The 26,712-nt window shown below is 35.0% G+C and overlaps 1 protein-coding gene and 1 non-coding gene across 4 annotated transcripts in view; one reads left to right on the top strand and one right to left on the bottom strand.

Moving 5' to 3' along the window:
• Window positions 1-26,712, top strand: part of SPATA16 (spermatogenesis associated 16) — a 216,199-nt gene that overhangs the window by 156,349 nt on the left and 33,138 nt on the right. For all 3 annotated transcript variants that reach the window (XM_011380541.2, XM_011380532.1, XM_023524814.1), the window contains exons 7-10: window positions 12,047-12,193; window positions 13,258-13,370; window positions 19,773-19,937; window positions 22,528-22,611. In XM_011380541.2, coding sequence (XP_011378843.1) covers window positions 12,047-12,193; window positions 13,258-13,370; window positions 19,773-19,937; window positions 22,528-22,611 — 509 coding nt within the window. The remainder of the gene's footprint in view (window positions 1-12,046; window positions 12,194-13,257; window positions 13,371-19,772; window positions 19,938-22,527; window positions 22,612-26,712) is intronic.
• Window positions 4,184-4,257, bottom strand: TRNAT-UGU. The gene has a single exon. It is a non-coding gene; the product is annotated as a tRNA-Thr (tRNA).

The following is a 26,712-nucleotide window of genomic DNA, read 5'->3' as shown; positions in this document are numbered from 1 at the left end:
GGACAACCAGGCTTATACTTCCCAGGAACTTACTATGCATCCTCTGCTATTTTGGGAATTTGGTAAGACCCAAAAATCTTAAATTCATTATAATAGAGCTGTATTGTATTATGTTTCATGGAGAAAAAAATTACTAAATTTTTAGCAATGTAGCTATCCATTTTTTTTATTTAAGGAAAAATTCAATTTGATTCATGTAGAGTAGTCAGGATATATAAAACAAATAATAACTCACCAGCCCCAGAATTATTATGTTTTCATTTATAAAGATTTTGCTTGAGATTTTTATTCATATATTTTAATGAAATAATGAAATTCTGTATAGTTCTTATTCTTGCGCGGTTGTATTTTAATAATAATAAAATAATACAGTAAGCATATCCTGTCTTCTCTTGATGAAAATATCAAGATTTATTTGCTAAATAAATACATATTCAGTAATGGATTTGTGGTTAGTAATGTTTAATAGAAAAGTTTTTTGGATCAGATATCAATTACTTTAACACTTAGGTGGATAGAGTCATATATTGTCTTTCCAATGCAATTTAACTCCCAAGAATACATATGTATGTTCATAGGAATAATGTATTACTTTAAAATAGACCTTTAAAAATTGCTTTTCACTGAAATTTATAACCTTGTTCTTGTTCAGTCATCATTTACCAGTAAGGATAATACATTCTTATGCTCTCTAAAACATGAAATTAAAATTTCTCACTTTATTCTTTCTTCTTTAAAATATTATAATTTTATCATGCTCAAGAGTTTTCAAGATCAGATTATTTTCCTCTTTGTAACTTGCTTTCTCAAATGGAAGAGGTTATAAAATTAAAGAAACTGCGTCCCCAATATTATTATGAAAGTGTTACATCCAGACTGATTTATAAAGATTATAAATCACCTCATGTTTACACCACTAAATTCTTGTTAGAAACAGAGAATCATTCCCAAAGTAAAGAAATCTCTCGTATATAGAGCTAAAGTCTCTATTCCTAAAATATTAAAATGTTGGTCTTCCCAATGGGAATTTAGTGTTCTGGCACTATTCTGTCTAATGAAAGTAAATGCTCTCAATGAGCAGTTCACTCGTCCTTTGGCAGTAGCAGGTTAAAGCACTCTTTGCCTCTGGTCTCCATCATCTGATGTCTCTCGCCTTCTGTGATTGCATTTCTCCTGGACCTCCCTGGAACTATCATGCATCCCACCTAGCATGTTTTCTGATGTGATCCGAATAAAGACAGACAGGGTTGCATTTTTTAAAACAGTAGTCAATGAACTAAAAGTAAGTTGGGAAGTAATATAAATTTTTACTGCAGCCTCTCAAGAAAAACTGATGGGTTGAGAAAAGGAACAGTTGGAATGGGCAAGTATTATAGGCATTGTATCCATAACGCTCAGCTGAACCTTATAATAAACACACACACACACACACATATACATACACTTTTCTCCAAGTCTCCTTTACCACACTAAGCTCTCCAGATGCTCTCTCCAAATTTATTCCCTCGTAAATAGGTAGAATAGTCCCTTTCCAGTGCCAGTCTCGGTAGCTTTACCAGTTTCTCAGGTTCTCATCCATCACTAATTACCCACCTGCATAAAGAAGCTCCATAACCATCTCAAAACAGAGCTCATCTTAGCAGGTTAAGGGAACAGTAAGGTAAATAAGTTAAAACTTTATTTTTCCTGAAACATTTATTTCTGCTGTCTAATCTAGCCACTCTGTAGCCACTCTGTAGCTAGCTAGATCAGACACTGCCATCTAATAAATCATGAAGAATTTTTAAAGACTGAACTCCCAATCATATGAAACAATATCTCTACATTCTTAATTTTAAATTCTACATGTTGATTTTGCACATTATTAGAAATTTCTATTTTGCAGTGTTATCCTTTTTTAAATTTAGTTTTGCCCATTCAGAATTCGAGTCCTATTGATTTCTGCTTTAATACTTGGCTCACAGTTAACTTACACCTTATAGGCAGTGTGGTCCACAGATAATAACTGCATTTCACACCTAAAGTAGAACCCCATCCAAGCCATTTGTTTTTTATGTATTCTTAAAAACATTTCTATTATGAAATATTAAAAATTCATAAAACAAATACACAGCTTAATAATTATTACTGAATAAACATCAAATCAAAAATAAAACATTGCCAGCTCTCAAGATATTCTCAACTGGCCCCTTACCAATCCCAAACCACTCTCTACCCTCCACCAAGAAAACTATTGTCCTGTTTCTTAGAATAATGATTTCCTTACTTTTCTAACTACGCATTACTAAACTCTAATTTGTCTGCTTTAAAACATTATAAATATAAAATCATAGAGTAAATAGTCTTTTGCATCTGGCTTTTTTGTACAATATTTTGTTTATGAAATTTACCCATGTTGCAAAAAGCATTAGTTGGTTCATTTTTATTGCTATGTAATATTCTATTATATGAATAGTCCAGAATTTATATACGCATTCTACCGGTGATGAATATTTGAGTTTTTTCCTGACTGTGGCTATTTAAAAAATGCTATTATGTACATTCTTATATATGTGTCCTATTACAGTATATCTGAGAGTAAAATTACTGAATCATACAATGTATATATTTTGCCTACCCTTGTTATTTTGTTTTATTTTATTTTGTTTTTAATAGCCACTCATTATTATTACTTTTTAATGAGTAAGAAGTAATATCTCATTGTGATTTTGATTTGCCTTTCTTTAATATTGAGCATATTTTATGTGTTTATTGGCCATTGACACATCTTCTTTGAAGAAATGTCTATTCAAATTCTTTCTTTTGTTTTAATCAAGTTGTTTCATTTTTGTTTTTGTTGTTATTATTGTTGAGTTGTAGGAGTTCTTTATAGCTTCTGGGTATTAACCCCTTATCAGATATATGATTTGCAAATATTTTCTCTATTTCATAGTGTGCCTTCTCACTATGTTGATAGTATCCTTTGGTGCATAAGTTTTAAATTTCGATGACATCCATTTATCTACTTTTTTCTTTGGTTATTTGTGCTTTTTGTGTCATATCAAGAAATCATTGCCAACTCCAATGTCATGAAGCTTTTTTTCTATGTATTCTTCCTAAATTTTAATAGTTTTAGCTCATAATTTGTGTGTTTGATTCACTTAAGTTAATTTTTATACATGGTGTAGGGTAAATATCCAACTCCATTCTTTTACATATGGATATCTAGTTTTCCCAGAATCATTTCTTGCAAGACTGTCCTTTCTCCATTGAATAGTCTGGACACCTCTGTCAAAAATTATTTGACCACATATATAAGGGTTGATTTCTGAGCTTTCTAGTCTATTCCATTAGTCTGTATATCTATCTTTATGCTACTACCATTGCTTTTTTGAAATCTGTAGCTTTGTCATAAGTTTTGAAATCAGGAAGTGGGAGACTTCCACCTTTGTTCTTTTTCAAGAGTGTTTTGGGTCTTCAGGGTTTATTAACATTCCATCTGAATTTTAAGATGAACTTTTCTATTTCTGCAAAAAACTGTTGAGATTTTGATACGAATTGCACTGAATTTGTAGATTGCTTCTGGTATTATTGACATCTTAACAATATTAAGTCTTTCTTCCAATCCATGAACACAGGATGTCTTCCATCTATTTGTTTCTTCTTTAATTTTTTCAGCAACATTTTGTAAATTTCAGTGACAAGTCTTTCACTTCCTTGGTTACGTTTATTTCTAAGTATTTTATTCTTCTTGGTGTTACTGTAAATGGAACAGTTTTTTTTTTTAATTTCCAACATTTATCATTCTTATATAGATCTTCATGCTTTTACTATAGACACATATGGATCTACATATATATAGGCTTAAAAGATGTATAGAATTGTTCTCCAGGTGTTTTGAAATTCATATAAATACTATTTTTTACTATTTGCATATTCTTGGAAGTTTCTTTTATTCAATATTATACTTATAACATTCATCTGTGTTTATTCAATATGCTCTAATTCATTTATCTTTAGTGTTTGTATTAGTTACAAAATTTTTTTTTTTTCTCCTATTTAATTTCTCTTTCTGCCCCACTTCCACCCCTGACCCATGAAAGTTGCCAGTTCCCCTTAAGAACTGGATCTTCGAAGACAGGGCATCTCCTACCTCACACTCGCGGCATGCACCTGGGGCCTGGTGCGCATGGGGTATGGTCCATGGCTCCACCTGGGGTACAAACCCAGGACCTTCTGCTTACAAAGCAGACGTGCTAACCACTACACTATGGAGCCACCCCATAGAAATTTATGTATAGAATCTAATGATTATTGTTATTTAAGTTGTTTCTGATATTTTGCTATTACAAACAAGAGTGGTATGAACATTTTTGTATGGCCTCTTATGCACATGTGCAAGAGATTCTCTGAAACATATATTAAGGAGTAGAATTACTTTCTATGTCATAAAGCATAAGCATATTTGACTAGTTAGACATTGCCAAATTGCTTATTAAAGTGGTTTTTTGTTTCATCATCCAAATACCAATGTACAAGAGTGCCTATTGATATATATCATCATCCATCTAGTTCTCTCAGACTTTTTAAACTTCTGCCAATAGGTTTAGTGCATATTTTTAAATACATATTTCCCTAAACTGAAAGCAACAAACAAACAAGACAAATAAAAACTCATTGGCACAGACAACAGTTTAGTGGTTACCAGAGGAAAGGAGAAGGGGATAGATAAGGGTAAAGAGGGTCAAATATGGAAATTTAACTTTGGGTGGTGAACACTCAATGCAATCTACATATGATGTATTTTTTAATTGTACACTTGAAACCTATATAATTTTATTAACTAATGTCATCCCAATAAATTTAATATAAATAAATATATATATATATATTTCCCTGATTATTAATCAAGTCAAATATCTCATCATGTCATTCATTGACTTATGGTTACATTGTCTAAAGGAATATACAGAATTGTTCTCAAAATTTTCCAAATTCATGAAATGATATTTTTAACTATTTATATATTCATGTAAGTTTCATGTTCATATCCTTTGCTCATTTGGTTTTCTGAATAGTTTTGTTATTGATTTATTGGAAAATTTTATATCTTATCCCAATAAGAAGCTTGTCTTTTCTATAGTGTCTTTTGATAAACTAAAGTTTAAATTTTAATGTCACTTATAAAATTTTAATGACTTGTGGCTTTGTCTTGTTTAAGAATACATTCATTCATTCTTTTTCTTTTTCTGTTGTCTGGTTATGATCACAACACAGTGTTAAATAGAGAAAGTGATAGTAGGTATTCACATGTTGTTCTAAATTTTAAAGTAAAATATTTTAAAAGTTTCACCATAAATATAATATTTACTGTAGGTTTTTGAGAAATATTCTTTATCAGGTTAAGAAAATTCCCATCTATTTATATTTTTCTAGATTTTTTAGCATTGTTGATCCTCTCTATTGTATATATATGTTTCATTACTTTCTGCTCTTATATTTATTATTTCCTTTATTTCATATTTTGGGTACTTATTCTGTTATCATCTATTTTCCTTCATTGGATTTTGAACTCATCAGTTTTCAATATTTCTCCTTTTTGCTTAGTAAAGACTAAAAATTTCTCTCCAAGAATGATTTTGGTTGCAACCCACAAATCCAGAAAAGCATTTTACTATATTGCACATTAAAATATTCTCTTAGCTCTAATATGAAATCTTTTTTGAGCCATGGCTTATTTAGATATGCCATTTTTAATGTCTAGGTTCCTTTGACCCTCTGCCCTTTCAACTTGAAGGGTTTATGATTTTCTTATATCTCAGCTCTAATATCTTAAAGATTCTATAATATTTATAGACACTGAACTACTAGCTAAATCCCTATATCAGAATTTTTTTCTTTCAATTGGTAGGACTCACAGATTGAACTAACTCTACTATATTTAACTTTTAAAGGGGTAGGGAGTAGCATGAAATACATTAATTTATATAACTGAAAGATCACAGGTGAGACTGCCTTTAAATTCAGCCTGATCCAACAGCTCACACACTGCTCTGTTTTCTGCAGTCAGCATTATTCTTGAGTTCTACCTGGTGTTCCACTACCTACCTATACCATTCTCTCAAGCTCTAGCACTTGAGTAATAGCAAAATGCTCAAACATCATTACAGAATGCAAATCACACTCTCCTGAGGAACAGTGAGTGCCTCTTCCACACAATTCCTAGAACTCACACTTTCTCATTGGCCCAGATTGCATTGTATGCTTATGATTGAACCAAAACTGAGGTCAAGGTAATGCCATCGATCGATTGGCCTAAGTCAATCAGGTCTTACTTTTGGAGCAGGCAGGGACTGAGAGAATTCTCCAAGGGCCAAAAAAGGAGGGGAGGAAGAAATGCATGCTAGGTAACCAACCAATGTCCATTCCAAACCTTATACAGTGCAAAAATACAGCCTTTTATGGAAATTATAGTAATATTGTATTATTTCACTGATTGTGAGTCTAATAAATATTGAAGAGAATAGCAGTATCTTCAATGTTTATATGATATCAAATTTATTTTGGTGGAGATGGAATTAAAGAACTTCCCCAGAATAAATATAACACAGGTTAAACATAAAACTTTGGAATCAATAAGAATTTAAAGTGGAATGGAAATTAATTATGCATAAAAGTCCTATGGGAATTATTTGTTTTTCAAAGTTTATATATATGTTTTGAGAGGAACTATACCAAGATTGGTTGTGGAGAAGTAGACCAGCAGCCTGAAGTGAAAATTAGGAATCTTAGGAATGAAAACTAATTTTTTCCACTTGCATCTAAAACTCTGAAATTATCATGAAGGTCAAAGGGAAAATATAATTTATTATACAAAGATTCATTATACATATAGCTATCTCACACATCAAATGCAAAAATCAAAATACGCTATCTGTTTTTAAAGGTAGAAACTGTTTTATTATTTATGGGGGGCAATAATGATAACTTAACTGCAAAGTTGCTGCCTTTTGCTATTTTTCTCACTGATGTGAATTGTAGATAACTTCCAAGATAGAAGTATTGGCATTAAAAAGAGTGCAAGATAAAACTCAGAAAATGACTGGGAAAGAAGTAATGACAAAGTGTTGGCATTATGAAGGCACTGTTGAAGCTAAACTCTGCAACTGATCAGTAAAAAGAAGTTATATAAAACTGACATGGTCCCATCTCACACTCAGCAACTGGGACCTTTAGAAATTAGATTTTACTCTAACCCAAAATGTCAGAACATTTTGTTACAGACAAAGGGCAGAGAAATGACATAGGAACCAGAAAATAAAAAGGAAGTGCAACTTAGAGAAAGGTAACAATAAAGCACTAACTAATTCACATATTTCTAAAAGAATTTTAAAATCTCTATGATTTTTCCATTTAAAAAATTGCTTTGAAAACTTCATTTACAATCTGCTGGATGTGGTTATGATGAGGTGTCCAACAGAAAGTATACTGATGATGATCACATCGATGTTTTGTGCTTTACTTCTAGAAAGCTCAAATCTTATTCTACAGATGTTTAACTTTATAACAAATAAAGCTACCCCTCATATGTACAGATGAGTCTGCTGATCTTTAGTCAATAGTTTTTGCAGATGCTTTTCTGGTGCTGCTGACAGTTTCGCTAAGCCAGACTCTTTCTATTAATTCAATTTTCTTTTGTGACTAAGAGTCTATATTTCTTAGAGAATAAGCTGCAGCAAGGGTACAACCTGAATATGAAACTAATTTTTCCATCCAGTCAAAGCTACTCTGTTCATTTGAGCAACTACTCCATTGATTTATCTGTTACATATAATTTTACCTCACTCATTCTTTTTAAGTTGAACAGAAATCACTTATGGTTTAGGTAAAATGAAGAACAAAGACTGTGATTCTCTTTTCTCAGTTTAGTGACAGAGAAATAAATTATATCTCAGAAGCTCTGGATGTGCTTATGATGAACAGAACATTTCATTAGTTTTGCTTTTTTCAAAGTTCTATTTTTATTTGGACTATTAAAAATTCAGGATTTGGAAAAGTTTTTTTTTCAGATTTAATTCAGCGTTACTTGAGCACCTACTAGGTGCTTGGGGCATAAACATGAAAATGTGATCTTGAAGAGGATTAAACCTCTTGGGGGGAGATAAGACATACCCCTACAAAACATTAGGAGATTCACTCTGAAGTGAATGGTATAGAGTTTGATGGGAGTAACGATGTATTCAGAAAATTCTTCATGGACAAGTTGGCCACATCTGGAAAAATAGTGATCAATAGAGTGAAGGAAAAATGGAGAGAGTATAAAGGTATTTCTGGGTGGAAAAAACACAAAGAAAAGTTTAGAAGCAGTATAAGCACAGGCTGGTACAACTTAGTGAAATCAGCAGAGCTGATGACAAGGTTTATACTGGAGAAAACATCGGAATTAGTTGTAGATTATGAAACAGATGCACATAGTTGAGAGCCTTAAATACCACAAAAGAAAGCACTGAAGTTCCTAAGGACAGATATGACAATGACAAAGGCAATGTTCCAGAAAATGCATTGAGTGGTGGTTTGGAGAAATACTGGCATGAAATGATACAGGTGGCAGTGATGCTGGTTGGGAAACTTTTTCTGTAATCCAAATGTTACGTGATCAGAAATTTGACCAGGGTGTTGGCAGAGATTACAAGAAGAGAGGGGTTAATATGAGATGTATTACAATGGGCAGATTTAATTAGTTTTTGAGACTCACTAAATGTTAGGGAATAAGAGAAAAGAAAAATCAGCAATGGCTTCAAAATTTTAAGCCAGAAAAATTGAGTGAATAATGGCTATACTTATAACATGTTAGTGAAAAGCAGGGAAGAGAGAAATTGTGGCAATTATAAAAATTACTTTTGAGGAATATAGTTGCTATGTTTGAGGTAACTTTTGCAAATAGCAATGTCCCAGTTGGCATTTGGAAATGCGTGTTGGAATTTGGTGATAATTTCCAGATAAGATTATACCTTTGATCTCTATCTAATCTTTTGGTTAGACGTCATAGCTAAAGCCACAGAATAGAGAAATTTCTCAGGAGTGTTTGTATGAAGAACATATCAGTGAGCCAGAGATAGCTTGGAGGAGCACTGAACAAGGCAGTAGGAGAAGAGAGGGAGAAAGAGGAACCAGTATATATCTATGTGTGCAAGAAACAGAAGGAGAGACAGAGAGAAAGAAAGACAGAGACAGAGAGAAAGAGACAAAGAGAGAGAGACAGAGACAGAAAAAAAAAACTGTCACTGAACTTTAAAGAGTTGACTTTAAGGAGGAAGAAGGAGACTGTACAGAAGATCAAAGACCATGAATAACTCGGGGACCTGAAAACTGGTCAGTTCCAGCCTTAAATGGTACAATGAAAGGTTCTCGATAAAGGGCAAACTTCATCCTCTTTTGCTGAGAGTTAGACATCTTTCATTTGGGGAGAAAAATAAAATATTATGTTTCTGCAAGAAATTTAATCAGCATACTCTATCTTTGATATTTTTTTTAAAGCATCCACTTGCCTCATTGTAAAAATATATATCTTTTCAGCCAGTATGTTTTCTTTTGTTTCGCTTAATGCCTTTAAAATATTACAGAATAAAATTACACATATCTTCAAGGAAATGACAGGGAAAGAGAACTGACTTTTTTTAATAATAAATTTGGTCATAGTCATCTAAATTTCATCTCCAATTGTGATCAATTGTAAAGGAAGGAATGAAAAGATTTATTTGTCCCAAGTTTTCTTCTGACATGACAGGAGCAAAGAAGACATTTTTAATCAGTTCAACTTTCCCACCAAAGGACAATAAAATGTGGTTAACTTTCATATCCATCAGAGGCACAGGGCTCTTCAGACCTAGGTACAGGTTTATGAGCTTAAAATTGAGAACAATTAACACTCAAATTAATGTTACATGAGATAAACAGCATCTGGTAAGTGTTTCCATCATTTTGGGTCATAGACCACCTGCTAGGCTAAATGTTCATACAACTGCAATTTACTCTGCAAACAAATGGAATATGAACGATACTTTAAAAAATGTTTTTTTCTAAATTTGACAATATACGTAGGGACCTCTCACATTTTAAAATTTTGACTAGAAGTTAATAATGAATTCAATACTCGTAGGATGAAACATAGGATCAAAAGGAAAAAAAAACTTTCTATTTTTGCAAACATATTTTATAATAAATTAGCTACAGTGTTAACATTAGTTTCACTCATCAATTTAATCACTGCCACTATTAGTATTGGCTTCTTCTTGATACACTAAATATTTAAGAGCAAGAAGATGCTGATCTCTCAAAGTCTTTGTTATTTATATAATAGAGCTCTCAAACATCAAGCCATTTCTGGCAATAGAGCTGCACCAGAAAATGCCAACTCTCAAGATGCTTCCTGCAATCCACTACAAACACCAGTCTCTGTACAATACACCCTAATCTATTTTGAACTTCAGGACTCCGAGGCCTCCAGGAAAACATCAGCTGTAGGCCTAAAAGTCTTGAAGGTGTCCTCTCTGAGCTGAATCCTGTCTGGTGTTGACAGGAGACTTCGGGGCATCTCAGAGACTTCTATGTAAATGAGCTAGATATACCAAAGGAATGGGGTGGTCAGAACAGCTATAAAGCCTACCCACACCCATTCAGAGGCCCTCTGGTCATCCAGAGTTACCCAGGAAGCCAAGGACTTTCCCATAGGACAATCCCAGACCTCATCACCAGCCTGGCCAAGAAGTCCTGGGGCCTTCTAAGTCAGGGAGCAAAATCAGATTAAAGAGCAAACCATAGCCAAGAAACAACTCTAATTTTATCAGCCTTAAACATTGGGCATCTCAGTCAATTGTAGTTTGTACAAAGGGTTTTAGAGCTAAAAAAGGGTGGGTGGGAAGGGTAAATAAAAACACATGATTTACTATGTCGACTTTTTAAAAAAAATAATACAGATAAACAGTGAAGACATGTCTGAATCATTACCACTCGAGTTCTGATTCAACATTAAAAATTGATCTTTAACTAAATCATAATTCAAGGATTTTTGGAATTTCAGCTTTTTTCCCTTTCTGGCAGTGTTAAGTTGGGAGGGCTCATTAAACTCTCCGTTCATCATCCTTTATCTGAGAAGCCTTTTACATTAAACAAAAGCCTTATAACGCAGAATGGAAATGAATTAAGTGAATCTGTGTTCCAAGACCCAGTGGCTGACGTTTGTCCCTATCTCAAAAGTAACCCAGAGCCAAACGAGCAGAGAGCAGTGTGCTGTGGTTAGGGCTGTGGTCTCTGGAGAATTACAAGCTGGATTCTCAGGCAAGTCACTTCCCATTCGTGTACCTCAACTTTCTGTTTGTACAATGGGGACAACATCACCGATTTTGTAAAGTTGTCATGACGATTGAAAAGGACGATGTACCCAAAATACTTAGAACAAGGGAAAGTAGAAAATAAGTACTCAGTAAACTCGAGCTCTTACAGTCATTAAGAACTGAGTTGTTTTAGAACGATTTTCATGACACTTGAATCATTTCCAAGTCTAATTACAAAAGTAAGTACATTTATCATTTCAAATTTTCTTCTACAATGAAGCAGGGTAGTCAACTAAATCAGTTAGTCTTGTATTTTAATTCTCACTGAATGATTTTTCTCTTTCCTTTCATTTAACATTATTTCCTTAAATATTAAACCACGAACAAAAAAATCAGATTCTCTTGCAAAGAGTCACAGAGAAATATATTACGGCTACAAGCTGGTCCTGAATTTTCTATTATTTTGAATATAAGGAAGGAGGACCGTGACATTTAGCCATATTTTATTACTATGCCATGTGTTTGTTCCTATTTTAAGAAAAATATAAATAATGAAATATGATTATGATATATCAGCTATTTGACCTTTTGATGCACATACTTTTACTTTGTATCTTTAATATCTGTACTTTATGGGGTTTTTTTCCAAGTACAATTCCTGAAAACTAGGGGAAAAAATACCCTGAAAACAATATGATAACAAAGTCTTTAGTTATTTTTCTGTCATATTTCAGACCTTCAAGGACTGCACATGTTGCCTCAGACAGTTGACTGGTCATCTTTTCCTCCCCAACAATATCTCTTAACTCTTGGATTCAAAAACAAAGAAGATGGGAAATTTTTGGAAAAAGTATCAAGTAGGAAGCTGCCAACATTTACAGGTAAATCACCTGGCGTTATTATCTTTTAATACCTTTGTAAGGCAGGAGTTGTACATTATCCATCAAGTCTATTCATCATAAGGCCTAGCATATAGTTGAGCCTGGGCCCCCCAAAATGTTTGTTGAGTTATAATTAACTCCTTCCAGTCTTCTCTGTGGGTTAGTTAACAATGCCTGGAATTCAGATTCCAAGAAAGCTTCCCCTGAAACCAAACACAATCCTATAGTGTCCACCTTCCTCTCACCCTAACCATCCTCTTACCAACATCTAATCATAGCATACTTAAGGAATACAAGCCTTTATCATCATCAATTAGCAAATGTAGAAGACAATTATACAATAAAACTATTTTATGAAATAAAAAATATAGCCAGCAACAACCTTAAATCACTTGGATTATCTGCTATTGTATTGATATCTGTTCCATTCTTTTCTTATGTAGTTAATCAAGAGCTTAGCTCTCCTGGAGAGTATTATAATTAAATGGTGTTCAGTAATTCTAGCTGAAACTTCCAAAAAAATTCAGAAAATATTCACAGAGAGTTGAAGTCTCCAAATTGTGGGCTAAATTTATGACCAGGTTAAATTTATTCCTTCAGCTCTACCTACATAATTAAGGATTTGTGTTTTGTTTGGCACTGTATCCTCTGAGGCTTATCTTAACTTCGAGCTACATTCAAAGTCAATGGGATCTACACACTTGAATAATACCTGGGAGAAACAAGACAAGAATCAGACACATTTATGACAACATTTTTTTTACAACTCAGGAAAAACATACTCTACAGAGAGAAGTGAATTGTTGTAGGCTGTCTCTTAGATCTCTCAATCAGGAAACACAACAAAATGAATAAACGATAGTTTCTAAAGGGTAGTGTCTCCTCCGCCTTTCTTCTTATTGATCTTTCATTGGTATGCATGTGGTCTAGGGATGGGACTGGTTTCTATACTAAAGATTTCATATCTGTTAACATTGAGGTATCTCTTTATAGCTTGCTAAAGAAAGCATTTTGAAATGGAAGTCTGGAAAAATAGTATAAAAGTTTATTGTTACAATTTTTAGAACATAAAACTCCCTTCTGCCTGCTGACCAGAGAAGACACAGTGAGACACATGGAGACAATGGGGAAGAGAATCTTGCCAATACTGGATTTTATTAGAAGCACCCAACTGAACGTAAGTATATGAGGGGTTTTGTTAGTATTTGTCCAATGTACAAATATTAGAAAATTCTAGAAGTATGGAAAGTTTATGGTGCAAATATTGCACATACTGGAGAATTTTCGAAACTTTCATAGTAAACTTCATTTGCAAAACCACCAAAGTTTAGGTAATGATTTTATTCCTTTTATATTTTAAAAATATTACAACGCTATGCAATTTTCAACATTTATTAGGCTAGTATCTCTTTAAAATGCCTTTCTTTGGGCCTTCCCGATATCTAATTCAAGGTTGCAGTGAATTCCTCATTTCAAATCAATAACAAATTTTTAGCAAATACGTGTTTTTCCTATAAACTCTTGCTTATAACCATCTTGTTTCCTACACAAGAATTCAGATCTTTTCAAGCTAGCACCACCACACCACATGGATAAACTCAACGCTACTCTAAACTCTGGCAATCGCTCTTTGTATACCTTTAATGTAAATTATCTAATCCCCTTTTTTCTGATCCAGGAGAAATATGTCCCATCTTCTTTTCAGTCTTAAAAAGCCCAAAATAAGACCTGGATTATGTTGTACTATCTTAACAGAATTTAAACTATTGTACCAAAAGTACATAAAGGAAACCTCTCATTCTCAGGCTATAAAGGCTGCAGGTTTCTCTTTTCTAATACAGTAGCCCCCCTTATCTGTGGTTTCAACTGCCTGAGGTCAACCACAATCCAAAATTATTAAATTGAATATTCCAGAAATAAATAATTCATGTCTTAAATTAACACCATTCTGAGTACCTCACTCCCTCTCATCACAAAGGCATTGTGTCATTTCACATTACGAGAAGAGTGAGTACCGTACTATAAGATATTTTGAGAGACCACATTCACATAATTCTTATTACAGTATGTTATAATTATTCTACCTTATTACTAATTATTCTTGTTAATCTCTTACTGTGCCTGATGTATAAGTTAAACTTTATCATAGGTATGTATGCATAGGAAAAAAACATATATAGAGTTTGGTTCTATCTGCATGGTTTCGGGCATCCACTGGGGGTCTTGGAACATATCCCCTAAGCATAAGTGGGGACTACTATATTTTTGAAAAGCCTGCAAACAGAAAATATTAAAGAATTTTCTTTTTGTAGATTTAGTATTATATCATTGATTTGATGTTCTTACCTTACAAAGGGACCCAAGCGGTCATCACAAATAGCAACTTAACATCTGTTCAACAGTTTATCTGCTCAGTAACATTATTCTGCATTTTAGAAAAGCTATAAAATTCCTAATACAGTTGAATGATTTGAAATTCTATGCATTACAAATACAAAAGCACATTTTCACTGATTTTCCTACTACTTGGCTCCAAAACTGTGTTATACCTAATTATCTCCCTTGTATTTCTATTAATAAGAAATCCATGTCTGTCTTAGTCATCTCAGGCTGTTAGAATAAAATGCCACAGACTGGGTGGCTTAAATGACAGAAGTTAATTTTCTCACAGTTCTAGAGGCTAGAAGTCCAAGATCAGGGTGCCAGCATGGTGGGGTTCTGATGAAGGCCTTCTTCCTGGTTTGCAACTGGCCACCTTTTTGCTATGTCATCACATGACAGAGAGCAAGCCTTCTGATGTCTCTTTTTAGAAGGGCACTAATCCCATCGTAAGGGCCCCACCCCCATGACCTCATTTAATTACCTTCGAAAGGCCTCCTCTCTAAATAGCATCACACTGGGTGTGAGGGCTTCAACATATGAATTTCAGGTGAACACAAATACTTTATAGCAATCTCACTGGCTCCACTACAAATTTTAGGTACTGTTCTCCAATTCACCCTCTATCACAGCCTCCTCCAGACACACACACACACACACACACCAACCTTCCCATCCTAATTAGAGACCCACGCGCATCATTGTCATTGTCATCGTCAGGCCCTTGCAAGCAGTGAAAGCTTTGCTAACAAGAACTATCACCACGTAGCATTATCTCATTTTGTCCACACTTGATTAGCCTAGTTGCACCAGTGTGCTGGATGTTGCGGAGGTGATCTGTCTGTGCTCTGGCTTTTGGGGGTGACACCTGCCATACCTGTTACTTGTCAGGAAAATAACCACATCATCTGTTGCCAGCTCAGATCTCACAATATGTTGTGAATACAGGTTGGGCCCATCTGGGCATTATGTACTTTAAAAATGTTCTTAACTCCTTTTCTCCTCACTTTTCAAAGGACATTCTGGCCACTTGGAAATTTCTATATACATGTGTATCTTTCTGTATCTATAAAGGAGATTTGAAAATCATACTGTAATTAAGATTCATAGCATCTAATTAATAACTCAATCTTCTTTAGAATGAGTCCGTACCACTTTAATAACTGCAAGGAATTTCAATTTTCCTATGTTTGCTTCTACGGAAAGTAACAGTTTTTGAAAGATTGTCTCAAAGAGTCTTAATGGAATTGAAGTGAGTGATCCTGAAGGTACCCAGGGACCACAAGTATATCTAAATATTGGCTTCTAGGTTTCTTATTATACACCTGACCACAGCTTCATAAAGCAGGAGCGAATAAAATTGGCTGCAAAGGTAACCTAGCTTGATGAAGCAAGTCATGAGTTGCTGAGTAGAAATTATTCCTGCATGGTACCATTACCTCTGACACGAGCAGCCCTCAATGGTGTTTTTAAGATCCCTTGAGGTGTGTCTTTTCTTGTCAGATCAAATGCCATAACACTAGAATGTTTAGGCATTGTGTTGTCCTTATTAGCTGTTACCTTATTTTGTGACACCTGTAGATGAAGACTTTAGTCCAAGGCTGTGCTCTGGCTGGTAACCCCAGGGCAAATCACTTAATCTCTGACCTATTTTTTCTCATTTATAAAATAGACCGATACCTGCCAGGCCCACCTCACAGAGTTGTCATGAGACTAAAAGTCCATAATCCATGTTGGAGTGCTACATAAAGTATTATGAATTTTAGAAGTTTTAATTATTTGTATTGGTTTTAGTTTCCTTTGACAAAAGGACTGTTTTACAGACCTTTCTTTTTCTTTCTAAAAATTGCGTACTTTGAAATTACATATTCTTCTAAAATGAAGATTGTGCAAGTGTCCTGTGGGTTTCTAATTTTTTTTCTTAGATCACTGATGTGTCCCATGTCACAAAGTTTAGGCACCTTTGTGCTTTGTGTCACAAAGGCAGAATTAGAGGTGTCATCTCCAGCCATGGAGTAGGTCTACTGCCCACAGTAGGGCTTCCAGGAAACATAGATGTTCACTTCTTGCCATGAGTTGGTAGACACAGTTGGTGAAGGACACAAAGGACATTCTGGTATAAAGGAGGTTTCTATGTCTCAAGCAATGATTCTCTTTATCCTCTGACATTGGTTTTCTTATCATTATAGGTTCTTTTGTTAAGCACACAACATATGGCCGAACAAGAATGATTCTGGAATTTTAAAAATTATAATCTAAAATATTCTATGACCTGCCTATCTAGTAGCTTTTAATCCCACTGAATATCAACCCTCCTTCAACCAGCAACTCTCTTTAATGGTATTTTTCTTTCTCTGGATCTTTGTACTAATTATTTCACATGCTACCTGATGTCACTGTGCTTTTCCATTCATTAACTTTATTGGCTGCTGTCAGTTTCAAACCTTATGTACTGTACTTCCTGAGCTAAATGTTAAAGAGTTAAAAAAATCTCTTGCCATGCATGAAACCTCCTCCATAGGCTGACTTGCCAAAAAATGACCTAACTAACCATGATTTTAATATCTCATTAGTTTTACTTTTAATTTCCTCCAAGCGAAGCATAAAAAATGTTTACACGTGCACATTTGAAATGAACAATAATATGTGTTTCTTATCCCCTTTTATTGCGATTAATGTTTCTATATCTTGTTTCAAATGAAAATATATTCCAAATACCTGGGTTGTGCTTTTCAGTGCTATTACATAGTGCCACTTATTTGCCAAACATTTATCCATACCTGCTATTAAATCTAGGCAATTCTGACTGAAGCCTTCATTTGAACTTGCTATTTACCTAAACTTCATTGTACTTGTGTGAGGTTTTAGCTTTGGTCATCGCCACTTTATCACACTCTCTCCGGCAGCTAAAGAGCCCTTTGATCACTCTTGAAGTCTCATTGGGAGGGCTACTTCCCTTTAGATTTAGCGTTTTTTAAGACAATTTCTTCATTTCTCATTATTGCTTTTTTTTTTAAAGCAATAGCATTAAGACATTCCTGTTAGTATTAGATATTAATTTTTATTTCTTTTTCACTTTATCTCTCAAAGACCCCTATCTTGTATATATAAAATATTCATCTGTAGTTTTGTGATAACCAAACTGCATTTGGCTTGGGGGGATGGGTAACTATTATGAGTCAACCGCTAATTTTCCTAGTATTTTATTTTTATTATAACTATTTATTTTATAAAATTTTCCTAGTATTTTATTTGCAGGGAGCACTTCCTGTTTTATTATGCATCCAAGAGCCAAGCTAACAAAGCACTATTGCCTTCTTCTATTTTTATGTCCTAATGTTTTGGAAAATTACACTGATAGATTTACGTTCCCAAGTAGGCTGCAGTTGTTTCTGCTCTTTGCAGTTCAGTCACTACACCACTTTTCTACAACTAACCTCATTGTTTATTTTGTTAAAAGACAAAGAAAGCAATTTTTCTTCAGAAAGAAAACCGTTTCTCTTGCGACTCGCTTTCCTCTATTTGACAGAATCCCATTGTTCAGCTAGCTACACATTTAAACTAAATGGGTAGGCTAGCTATTTTGTCAGTTTTGAGAAGGGACCCCAAATTCACAATTTGCAAGCATCGCTCCTATAGGTTTATAAATTTGCAGCTAAATGATTAATCTGAGAGAACAAATTATCAGGGATAGAGGGACATTAGTCAAATGGCATGTATAGCTGCTAGGGAGAAATGCAGCAAATACAATGCCATGGCACCCAACCTTTCTTTATTACCAAGATTCTAGAAAAGTGCTAACTTCTGAAGGTTGGTGTCAATCAAAATATGAGTATGATATCTCAGAAAGAACTGCTTTCTAAATTCAAGTTGAAATTCAGATGCTCGTTTCTAATAATTTTCCTCTTTAGAAGAGATTCTATTTTAAGAAAGAAAAATTATGTTTGCCTTCTCTAATTTCTGGGGAGCAGGAGGGAATCTGTTCTTCAAGCATGCATGAACTAAAATAGTCCTTACTCAGATACTAAGCTTCGAGGTAGTGATTTGTTCTTTATCTTTTGTTTGTTAGAATATTTGGGGGAGTACCTAGCTAAAATCCATATTTCTAAAGGCACATATCAAAAGACTGTGATTCACTGAGTAAGGTCCAGGACTCTATGTAGTTAACAAACAAGCCTAGTGATTCTGTTGCAGGTGGTCCAGGAGGAATCGTGCCATGAAGGGATGCTGGTCATCAAATCTTCTCTTCCTTTTTAGTTTGGCAATGTAATTGCCAAACTAAATCCTCTTGTGACTTCTAATTTCTCATCACCCTTCAAACAGTAAAAATTTGGGCTTTTCTTTTAACCCTTGGAGGTTTCCTTTCATCAGAAATACTTTTTTTCTAAATATAAATGTAAAATATTTATGATAAATTTTGCCTCTCATATCAAGCATTACAATTTGTATTAAACTTTTTAGAGAAGCTAAAAAGTTTACCTTTTATTACCGGCAGCAGCAAACACATAAATGGGCCACCGTATTATAAGCATGTCCCATTTTAAGAAAGCCGATAGATTCATGGTGATTGGCGGTTACAAAATGATCTATTTCAAGATGGATCATGTCAGTTGCTGGGATGGTCCTAGGAGTCAGAATAAAATGCTATAATACCACGAGATAGGAGCCGGAGTTTAATGCCATCCAATGAGAACTAAAAATAAAAACAGAGCTAAGATTTGATATGTAAGCCATAGGGGTAAACAGAATTTAATATGCATAATATTTTTCAGGATTCAACTTGCATAAAAAATATTCTTTTATATAAACAAGATGGTGGGCCACTCTTCATTCTTATAATGCCTTGGCGATATAAATAAAGTACCCCCACTCTAAACAGACACAGCTCTGTGGAATCGCCACTGGGAGCGTGGTGATTTCAGACCCCTCTCTTCCCTCGGCCCAACTTCTTTATGCAGAGCCACTTGCAAATTCTTCTTGGCAGTCCTGCAAAGTGTTCCTTTTCACATGCATTCGTCTATTTGAAGAAAGGGTACAGATAATTCTCTAAAATGACAGAAGGAAACATTTGTTTGTACTAGATACCATTGCTTAAAAGGAAGTAAATATATTATAACAAACTCTGACTTCAATCCCCAGAGAAAGGTCTATCTATGTCTGTGGTTTTGTTCTAAAATATTTCCTTTTACTGGGAGACTAGGGGAGTTTCTGCGCGTGTTCAGGTGTGATGGAGAAGTTGCAATACGCCAGCCTCCTCAGCCGATTGCAGAGAGTAAAGGAGCAGGCCCAGGTGATCAATCAAGTAATGGCGGAGCTAGCAACCATTCCCTATCTACAGGACATCAGTCAACAGGAGGCAGAATTGGTAAGTATTTGTTTTTCTTTGTTTTAGCCTTTCGTAGGCCCTGAGCCAACAGAATAGTGATATGGTCTGAAAGAAATTTGTCATAACAAATGTAGTCTGAGGGCAAACTCTCTAACTCTCATGAAGCATTCTAATGAAGAAATTGGGAAAGGTAGAAAGTGAGCGTGTCTTTTTTTATTTGCTCATATTAATTAGCCTCCATTTTTTATATCAAGAACTATGTGATGTGTTAAAACATGGAGAAGGGCTGATTATTCACATCGTGTGTCAAGTTTTTTTAAGTTAAATTTTAAGAAATTGTTTCTTAAACTCCAACATATGTTAATATATGATTTTTTTCTACAGAAAAGTGAGAGGCAAAAGAGTAATTGCGGTATAGAAAACCAAGCCTACAAAATAGTCTTTAGAGGTTTCTTATTCATTTCCAGTGTCATATATATGTTGGCAGTACCATACACACACACACACACACACACACACACACACACTCACTCACTCACTCACTCACACACTCTAGTACATTAGTATAAAACAGCCATTTTATTTGAGGGGAAAATGTAGTTAGCCAAACGACTGTGTTTTTAAGCTGAATTGACCAGTTAAATGGAGCCAGCCAAAAACTAGTTGAAGGAATATTGCAAATCATCTTCAAACAGATTTGTATATTACAACCATACTTAATATTAGAAATGATAGCACCTTGTTTGAAAAACAATTTCTTAATAATGTGCTGGCTATTCAAGGAAAGGAAATACATACTCTATACGGATGTTCTAATGTGTTGCAGGGAAGGGCTCTTTACTTAGAGGCTTTAATTGAAAGTAGTTAAAACTAAATATAGATCTGAACTGAGTGCACATAGCAAAAATGAGAACAGCCCAAACTGATCACCTGTAATTTTCAGATAAGTAAAGAAACCCTCCCTCTGAGTTTTTAAAGTTATAACAAATTAATCAAGACATGAACTGTTAACATTTATAATGTTCGTCTGAACCTGTAAAAGTTTATTAAATAAATACTGATATTCAAAGTAAGCATGTAAAGTAGTCTGACTAGCTAAATAATAAAACTATGCTTACTAAAGATTACAACTATGGGGGGAGGGGAGGAGGTTATTAATCAAGGAATTACTAGGTCAAAACTGGCAGTAATACTTTCAAAACCTTTATAGTTGTGTGCAGTGGAACGCCTTCTAAAAGGCTAAGTGTTTATCCTATCATTCATAAGGCATTCAGGAGTGCAGTAAGGTTGGAGCTTTCAAAGTGCATATTATAGCCAATTTTAGATGATTAATGCTCCTCGGAGATAAGAGGAAGTAAAGAAAATATTAATTTAAGAAGCCGGCACAATGTTGATCCTGTCTTCCTGAAAAGCACATGTAAGATTTAAATGAAAAATATAAGGGACTTTTTTTCTGCACTTAGGTCTTCTTAACCACACATCTACGGCTTTCTTTTTTCTGGTAATACTTATATTTCAAAATATAGACAGAGTGCCAAACTAGTGTTATTGACATCCCTTCCTAACATGTTAGTGCAATATTCTACCATCTCAAACCCTGGAAAATAGGATTTAATAGGATATTTTCATAATTTATATGCCTACTAGAAAAAATTTTTAATGTACATAGGTGTATGTGTACAGGCCAAATATTTTAAAATCATGTACCTTGCAAGATTTTACCACTATTGAGTAATAGATTTTACTTTTCAACTTCCAAGCATGAGTTAACCTAGAAAATAAATCCTAGTAATACCTTTTACGGTGCTTTATAAACAGTAGCTGCTCAATAGAAGAGTTGTGAGTGACTCAACTCTCTGCCTTTCTGCTTAAGCTCTGCAATGTCTAAAGTACAGAAAGATCATCTAAGGGTTCATACTGTTTGATACCACAGTGAACTGAACTGGCATTTGTTCTTTTTCACAGAACTTTCTTTTTTTAGCTTTGACTGTCACATGGCTTCATTACTTTGCAGCCGCATATGCAGCATGTGTATAGGACTGTTTTAAATTGGAAAATGGCAAAGAGTGGAATTTTTTAAACTTGCCTTTGAATGGAATCAAAAAAGAAAACTTGATTATTTTGAAGTTTTAGAGAAGCAAAGAATAGTAAAAAAAAAAAAAATTAAATGAGCTACATCCTTTAAGAGCCAATAAAACAGCACAGTTTTAGAATCGTCCTCTGGTGAGCTTTTGCACGATGCCTAAAGTTATGTGATACATTAGCCTCAGGAGAAAAATACTAAAATACAGTCATGTACTACATGCCATTTCCTGAGAGAATTAACTACTGTCTTCATTCCTTACAACCCAAATCTGTTTTAATAAAACATCAACACTTACTACATTAAAACCTATATATTTTCTACAAATTTTCAAGAAGAATCTTTTCATTGTCTCAATATTTTATATCTGCAATAATTCTCAGTAATGACTGAAGCAAAGATGAGGTAGCAATGTTCATTGTCGGAAAGATGAGTAATAAAATCATCAGCGTACAAATGATTTTTTAATTAGGTTTTAATCTGTGTATTTAGAGAAGTTATTTCTGTGTGAATTCCACACTGATAATTTTTATCTTGGTGCCACAGCTGCAGTCACTAATGGCAGATGCTATGGACACCCTTGAAGGAAGAAGAAACGATAAAGAACGTGTGTGGAATACAATTCAAAAGGTAAAACTTTCAACTGAAGGAAAAAGATATGTTATTCTCAAAGAAAATGTTCATCTTAGGTCAAATCTGTTTAGAAGATAAAAAGAAAAAGTTTTTTAGGTTGTTTTATTATTTGTTTTCTTTTTTTTAATAAATGCAGCTCGCTCGCTCGCTCGCTCTCTCTCTCTCTCTCTCTCTCTCTCTCTCTCTCTGGAAGTGTGACCAAAATCAAATATGGATTTTCTAACCTATTCCCTCAGGTCTGCTTCTTTTCCAACAGTCTGTGGTCATATGCTTTCAGGGGTCTTCTTATCATGTTCATTCTCATATTCTATTTTTATTATCTGCTTCTTCCTTATTGGTTATTATAGATTTTTTTAAAAGCCCTTTCATTAGTGTTCTAGTCCACTCCCTAACCCCTTTGCCCATTTTTTGTCACTTGAGAAAAAAAAAAAAAAATGGCTACATTCCAGGGAACTACAGAGGAACTAGCACATTGATATTTTTGTGAGGAAGAGTAACATATTGGTTTTAGAAGTAGAGAAACATCCCTTCATTGGCTGCCAGAGTTTAAACAAAACAAGCACCAGGATGTACCTGGCCCCAGGTAGTCAGAAGACATGTGGGATACTACAGGGCCCAGAGACAACATAGGAGTGAATAATATTGAGTCCCCAATCCAGCTAAAGTTAATAAATTCTGATCAATCTACTCCTTACTCAGTCTCCTCCAATTACTGTAAGAACCCACAAAGGGAGAACTTGTGTCAGGAGATGTGAGAGAAGCAAACCAAAGAAGCCTTCAGTTTAAGAGATAACAGTCAGCCATGAGGGATTCTGGTATATGTGAGGAAATGTGTGTCTTCTGTAATCAATTTAGAGGCCCTATGATAAATGCATAAAATGGAAATCAGCTGAACTAAGCAAATATTTGTTGACTATTTACTACGCCAGAAAGAACACTAGATGTCACAGATATTTTGCCGGGCAAGACACACAGCCCTTGCCTGTATAGGCCTTACCATCCAGGAAAGAAGACAGTTGTTAAACAGTTAGTTATAGGTTTACTGAATATTACAGTGAAAAAAGTAGATGTTCAGTGATCTGTGGAGACAAATAGGGGGATATAATTGGTCTGGGAGGTCAGAAAAACTATCTCTGAGAAAGTGATATTTATATTACATTTAAAGGATATGTAGCCAGATGAAAAGGGAGATTTCTAAACAGAGGGAACAGTTTGTACCAAGAATGCAAAGAAAGCAGGGTACATATGAAAATGACAAAGGTGCAAAAAACATATTTGAAAATGAACTGCAGAGGCAGGAGAAGTCAAATCACAGAAGGACTTATAAATTATGTTAAGAATTTGAACTCTTTCAGAAAGTACTTAACTGGAAAACGTGTTTGAGACATCTCCAAGGTCGTAGCGGGAGAACAGATTGAGGGGCTACAGAATGTGGGGAGGTCAGTTACAAGGTGGTGGCTTGATCTACAGTGGAGGACACAGAGATGAACAGAAGCAGACAAATATAAGAAATATTCAGGAAGCCAAATCAACAGGCCTTGTAGTTCACTGGTTGCATATGGGAGTTTAGAGAACAGAAAGCATTAAGAACGACGCCCAGATATTTGGCTTGAGCCATTGGGCAGGAGATAAGGAGAGGTTTGCTGGTGCCATGTACTAAGGAAGGAAACACTGTTGGAGGAGCAGCTTTTGGTAAAGAATATGAACTCCTTTAGAATCCAGTCAGGAGACAGAAACCAAGTCAGATATTTGAAAGGGAATTTAAAATAAAGAACAGTTAACTGGATATGAAATTATAAACTGGGTAACTGGAAAAGCAAAGAACAATAATTTATCACAAAGCAACTAATTAAAGGAAGCATCTGCCATCCAGTAAGCCTGGGAAATCAAAGAGAAGAAGTTGGAATCACTAAAACAGAAATTTGGAGAAGGGCCATGCAGGGCCAGCACTCAGCCTCCCCGACTAGGAGGTGCTGCTTAGCTGCTGCTAGTATCTCTGAGCTCGGAGGAGGGGTCCTGAAGATGTGAGATCCCAACTTCTGAGGAGAAGGCACTAACCTACTGGTGCTGACAGCGAGGATGAGAAGAGGGAGAGAGTGGTAATAGAGGTAATTCTGCGACTTTTTGAAGAACTAAATTCAACTGCTACTACAAAAAAAAAAAAAATAACATTTCTAGAGGAAAGAAGATTTGCTGAAGACACTCTCACAGGCACTCCAAATAGACAGGAAGTCAGCAGCAAATAAACAGGAAGCAGCAAGTCCCTCCTTTGTTTTTTGGCATTGGAGTGTTCCTCTATTGCTCTATTGATGAGAGAACTAAGAACTGGCAAAACAGGAATAGCGTTTGCAGAGTTTTGGCCCCAGCATCAAAGAACTAATTATAGAAGGGTGGGTTTGGAGTTGAGAGACTACAGGCTAATAACTGGCACAAAAGTACATTGAATGTACAGTGCTGACGAGATATCCAAGGGTTCTAGAGTTCTGGATAAAAGACTGAACATAGATAGAGACTTATTAGTCATTGCCAAATTAGTATTAACTGAAATCATTTGAGTGGGTGATTTGGCTGAGAAAGAGCATAGAACAAGACAAGATCCTCGAGGAGCACATTTCAATCTTAGGAGGAGAACCCTACAAAGGACACTAAGAAGGAATGGCAAGAGGGATAGGAGTTTGAGGTAAACCAAATCCAATGCTGATGAGAGTCAAGCAATATAATCAAATAATTCTGTTGGATATAGAAATAATTGTTTAGAACAAGGGTCAGCAAACTACAGCCCTCAGGTCGAAATTGGCCAACCACTATGTTTGTAAACCACAAAGTTTGAATAGCTTATGAAGCTTAAAATATTTACTATCTGTCTTTATACAGAAAAAGTTTGCTGTACCTTGGTTTAGAGCAGTTCTCTTCCCAGAAATATTTGCATTTGTACAGTATTGTAATAACATTTGTGTTTTTACAGTATACAAATATCATTTGTATGGTAATGTCTATTTATAAATCTAAGTGAGAATAGAACAGTAGTCCAATTATGAAATTTCAATGGCCAGCCGAAAGGTTGAAGACAGACATTTATCTATATCTGTCTACGTCTTGTAAGTAACCAGCAACACCACCTCACTCTAAGCTAGTTTTTTGATGCCCACATTCATAGGAGCACTTAGCCTGTGTCTTCCCATTTCACCTCCATCTCGGTTTTTTATTGCTGTGTTACAAACCAACCCTAATATATAGTGGTTGAGAACAACAATTCAATATTGTCTCTCACAGTTCTATGGATTGACCAGTCTCAGCCAGGTGGTTCTTGTTTAGTGTCCCCCATGCCATTCAATCAGATGGCTTCTGTGCCTGGGGCTGTAGTAATTTGAAAGTAAAATGGACTTGACTCCAGGATGGCTCACTCACATGGCTGACAGTTGACACTAGTCAGCTGAGAGAGTTGACTGGGGTGCATAATGTGACTTAGGCTGGGTTCCGAGAGGAAGCATTTCAAGAGAAAGAAAGTGGAAATCATGGATTCTCTTAAAGGTGAGACCCAGAACTGGCAGAGCAACTTCCACCACACCTGTTGGTCAAACCAGTGACAGGGAAGCCCAGATTCACAGGGTTGGAGGAATAGATTTCACTTCCCCATGGAAGAGATGTGCATTCAGTGAGAGAATGAAATGATAGTGTCTGTCTTTAAGACAAGCTTCCGCAGCAGAGCTGTGAAAACTTACTGTGTCTGCCCTGGAAAACTTACTTGCAAGCTTGTAGGAGTCAAAGGGATAGTCAAGTCAAGGCCACTGTGATTGGAACTCTACAGAGCCACTCTACCCAACCATTGGGTGTCTAGAAAGACTCACTGGTGAGCAGCCAGTCTTTCCAAATTAAAAGCACTGGTAATGATCCTAACTTTCTAAATGGAAGCCCCTGAGAGGTCTTTAGGAAGATGTGAATGGGAAGGAACAGGGTGCCAAATTTTTCCCAAGGGCTTTTAATTTGTTTAATGTAACTCAGAAAGGATGATCCTATCACTTTCAGACAATTCCGATAGCAAGTAAGTAATTTCCTTTTATTGCTACAGAGTTAATTTGTGTGTGCAGAAAAAAAAAA

Source organism: Pteropus vampyrus, unplaced genomic scaffold (genome assembly GCF_000151845.1).
Source record: "Pteropus vampyrus isolate Shadow unplaced genomic scaffold, Pvam_2.0 Scaffold12, whole genome shotgun sequence".
Taxonomy (NCBI): domain Eukaryota; kingdom Metazoa; phylum Chordata; class Mammalia; order Chiroptera; family Pteropodidae; genus Pteropus; species Pteropus vampyrus.
Note: the sequence above shows the minus strand (reverse complement) of the source record. Positions and strands in the feature narration are given on the sequence as shown.